General features: G+C 40.2%; 1 protein-coding gene across 1 annotated transcript; it reads left to right on the top strand.

Moving 5' to 3' along the window:
- Positions 1-203: 203 nt before the first annotated feature.
- LOC101629384 (olfactory receptor 4C15-like) lies at positions 204-1,157 on the top strand. The gene has a single exon (XM_012725269.1). The coding sequence runs from the start codon at positions 222-224 to the stop codon at positions 1,155-1,157; it is 936 nt and encodes a 311-aa protein (XP_012580723.1). The 5' UTR covers positions 204-221.
- Positions 1,158-4,566: the final 3,409 nt, after the last annotated feature.

Genomic DNA, 4,566 nt, shown 5'->3' with positions numbered 1-4,566 from the left:
AAGTGGGACTTTCTCACAGATCATTCTTTTATAAGGAATTAAGCATTATATAGCTTATGTCATTTTCGACATTATAAGAATCACTGGAGACATGATGATGTAAACAGAAGATATTTTTTCACTAGCATCATGATGGCTATCTTAATGCCATAACTAGTCTTTCTCAACAGTGTGGGTTCTGTAACCTCACTCTGGTATCTTTCATCTTTTCGCTGGAAGTCATGCACAACCAAAGCTTTGTAACTGAGTTTGTCCTCCTGGGACTTTCACAGAATCCAAATATTCAGAAAATTGTATTTGTCATATTTTTGTGTGTCTACATTGCAACTGTTGGGGGCAACTTGCTCATCGTGGTGACAATCGGCAGCAGCCCTGCACTCCTGGGCTCCCCAATGTACTTCTTCTTGGCTTTCCTTTCCTTCTTGGATGCCTGCTTCTCCTCAGTCATTGTCCCAAAGATGATCGTGGACTCTCTCTATGAGAAGAAGACCATTTCCTTTGAAGGCTGCATGACCCAACTCTTTGCTGAACACTTCTTTGCTGGGGTGGAGTTGTTTGTCCTCACGGCCATGGCCTATGACCGCTACGTGGCCATCTGCAAACCCCTGCACTATTCCTCTATCATGAACTGGAAACTCTGTGGGATTCTGATGATAGTAGCATGGACAGGGGGCTTCCTGCATTCCTTTTCTCAAATTCTCTTTACTTTCCAGCTGCCCTTCTGTGGCCCCAATGTCATCGATCACTTCATCTGTGACTTGTACCCATTACTGGAGCTTGCCTGCACTGACACTCATGTTTTTGGACTTTTTGTGGTCGCCAACAGTGGGTTTATCTGCATCATAATCTTCTCGATGTTGGTTGTCTCCTATGGTGTCATCTTGCTCTCTCTGAGGAAGCACAGTTCTGAAGGGCGGAGGAAAGCCCTTTCCACCTGTGGGTCTCACATCGCAGTTGTGATTCTGTTCTTTGTCCCCTGCATTTTTGAGTATGCTCGGCCTCCAGCTGCTTTCTCCTTTGACAAGATGGTGGCCATCTTCTACACCATCCTAACCCCCTTGTTTAATCCTTTGATTTATACTTTCAGGAACAGGGATGTGAAAAATGCCATGAGGAAGCTGTGGAACAGATTATTATTGGCATCTACTGAAAAATAGAGCATTGAGTTTTAAAAATGGTTTCTTAATAAAAATTTAAACTCTCTTAAAAATGTATAAGTGGATGGACTATTTGATGGATGTAGCAATAGTAGTCAGACTTTGTATATAGAGGACCTGAAAAATTTTTTTTTACTGTTCGATTACTTATGAATCCTGATATATCAATTTTGCATCCTCATCTAAATGAAAGTGTTGAATTTTGAGTTTTCTTAGAATCCACAAAATAAAAATTTTAAAGAGAAATCCCTTGTGGAAGGAAGCAAAAATACTTAGAAATTAGGAAGAGAAACTCAGACTATTTCAAGTGGAAAGATTTTCAATTCAGGACACTGATTAGTAGATTTTGAGGTCATCAAAAGATTTTTCCATGCTTTCTCTATCAGAAAACAATGGCATCTATACGCATTCTATCTTCAAAAATGCCCATGAAGAACCCCCACCTCCACCCCCCCCACACACACACAAAGAGGAATCATAGGAGTTCAGAGTTCTGAAGACTTCCCTGGCCTCCAGATCTGTAGCCTCTCAGAATCACCCACAGTCCCAGAGGGGCAATTGATGACATTGTGAGGGTAGCATGGCAGACTTTTCTATATTGGGTGTATTTTCATTTGAAAAATTTTGGCTAGAGGTGATGTTTCAGGGACAGAGCCATAAGAGCTGGCTGTCTGTTTTGCAAAACTGGGTTTTTACCTCCTAGGCCATTTCTGCCAAGTTCCACAGTGATCCACTCTGCCGTCTGGCGTGGGGGCGAGTGCAGTAGGCAGGAAGCAAGAAGCTGGATGCGTGGTCAAAGAAGTCTTTCCAGTATTGTCTTAAGCTTCCCTCCTGCCTTTCAGCTCTCTCTGTCTCCTCCTCTGCTGGCTACTAACGCGTCACTCTCTCCTGCTCTGACTTCATTCAGTCTCTACCCTTCGCTCCTCTTCATCCCTAATCACTTGAGAATAAACTTCTACTTTAATATTTCCCTCCTGCAGTTTATAGAACTTGATTTGAGCTGACATCTATTGGCATACTTCTCTGATTTTCCAGAACTTCTCTTTTTTAGGATGTAATGGACCTGACGTCTGGACTTGATGTGTCTATGACTTGTAGGGAGAATGCTAGAGAGGGGGAGATCAATTTTCAACTCTAGTTAGAGCCAAATGTTACATTGTGGCAAGTAACTCTTTCCCTATGGAGGTCAGACTTTATATATAGAAAACAATGCAGAGAGCTACACCTACCTTTCCTGAGAATGTTCAGTTTGAATGACTAATCAAAAATAACTTGCTTAAATGATAATATTTAATGAAGAATGAGCATTATTCAATAATATGTTTAATAACGTGTAATAATGTGGAGCGAAGAAGATGGAAGTGGATGTATATTTAACTAATGATAAAATATTTTATCTTAAAAACTTAAAGTGTCCTAATGAGTTACTTAACCTGAACATTTGTTATCAAAATAGTTTGTGTTGAATTTAGGTCCAAATTGATGTCTTCTACTACGTAGGCAAGAGCTGTACTGACTTTTCATGCTGAAATTATAACTTTCAGTTAGATAACTACATTCCCCCTCTTATCTTCCTCATATGTCACTCCTATTAATTCATATCAAATTCTCTACTCATTAAATATATTTGTCTTAACAACTTTCTGCCTGACTTTTTGTTAAACCCTCCAATATGAAACAAGCTTGGTCCTACTATTTTATTGTATATGAATTTGCCATTAGCTAGTAACTAAGATTATGTTAGAGTAGGAATGTTCCATTCTATTAATGATACAAAAACAGCAAAGTAGGTGTAAAATCGTGTTTGACTTTACAGAATATCAGTCTAAAAATCATTTGGCACATATTACATGAAGTGTTTCTATACGACCAGATTAGGGATTTCACAGATTCATACAATCCCCTCTACCAGTCTGGCAGCATCGAACTCAGTGACACGTTACCTTCTTTCCTGCCACAATAGGTGCCTTCTAACCAGAGACCACCAGCCCAGTTAATGCCATCTTCAGTCAATGCCTTCCTCTGTTGATCCTGGGCCATGCATGATGAAAATCATGACTTGTGTGAGTGGGACCATTTTCCATGGTAGCAGTTAGTTTCCATCCACCCTCCCTACTGGTGGCAATTTGTGGAAGGCACATGTGGTCATTATTAAAAAAACGTAACACTGGCCTTCCCTGGTGGCACACCGGGTTAGGATGCAGCACTGCAAGCTAGCGCAGCCACTTCAGTGTGAGTTTGATTCCCGGCCCTGGAGGTGACCCACATGGTACTGCAAGCCCTCTCCTCGCCTGTCTATTGCTCTTGCAGCAGTATACTTTGTCTCTTGCCTATTCTGAACCCCCACTTTGTCGCTGGTGAATCCTCTCATCACCCCTGTACCTCTGGCTTGTACCCCGGTTTTGTATGCATAAATAAATCTTTAAACAACCACCACAACAAAACATAACATTTCAGGAATGTAGAAATTATGGCTTAAAGAGCTGAATGGAAGCTATGGTTGTTGACAGATGAGGAGTTCTAGACTTAGGGTATAAAACTAATAACTAATTTCAGAGGACTGGTAAAAGACTGTTTACGCTTTCTTACATTCTTGGGTCATTTCATTATTGCTTGTGTTCATTATTATTTTGTCAATGTTGCCAAGAGAGGCATTATATGTCAATATACCTGTGCAACCTGATAAATAACCCAACATCATGAGGTAAAAGAGTTTAATTAGACTTTATAAATACTTTACGATGAGGAGAGACTCTGAGGAGGTGTCTTCTGGACCTGAAGAGGAAGAGAAATGCTTGCAAGTCAACAAAGTAATTTTTGTACTCAGCTGGGACAGTAAACAAATAGAAAATTACTTCCTCCATACCTGTGTTTCTAAATCTCCGTCAATAATTGCTATAGTTCACACTGAGCTATGCACTTTTTAATACTTTTTAATCACATTATTTAATACTGATAATAATATTGCTATCATCATCATCCTCATCTTCATTACTGAAAGACTGTAGAAGGTTGGATTCTGATTTCGAATCCAGCATGCTTCTCTGAGTCTTTCTGTTGGTAGTTAGTTCATTCATAATTAGGGTGTTTGTTGATACATGGAAATCTTTTATTGCCATTTTGTGCTTCAATATCTTGTTCAGATCTTCATGTTCATTTATCTGCCAGTTTAGATTTCTAAGTTTCTTATAACATTTCGGGAGTGGGAGTATAGTAATAGTAAATTCCTGAGGGAGGGGGGATAAAATAGTTAAAAATTACCAAATATACATAAATGAGACCTCTCCTAAATGATAGGCTGTGGAAGGGTTCCAGGGGATGGAAAGAGCCCCCAGCAACGAAGACAGAGGAACGGCAGAGCCTGCCGCCTGGTGGTGAGGACGGGTAATGCGGGCGCAGCTGAGAATGA

Source organism: Condylura cristata, unplaced genomic scaffold, assembly GCF_000260355.1.
Source record: "Condylura cristata isolate star-nosed mole 26May11 unplaced genomic scaffold, ConCri1.0 scaffold00015, whole genome shotgun sequence".
Lineage (NCBI taxonomy): Eukaryota > Metazoa > Chordata > Mammalia > Eulipotyphla > Talpidae > Condylura > Condylura cristata.
The sequence above is the reverse complement of the archived record's forward strand: the minus strand, read 5'-3'. Positions and strand labels throughout refer to the sequence as shown.

Coding starts and splice junctions, on each gene's coding strand:
- LOC101629384 (XM_012725269.1), top strand. CDS start 222: ATGCACAACCAAAGCTTTGTAACTGAGTTTGTCCTCCTGGGACTTTCA.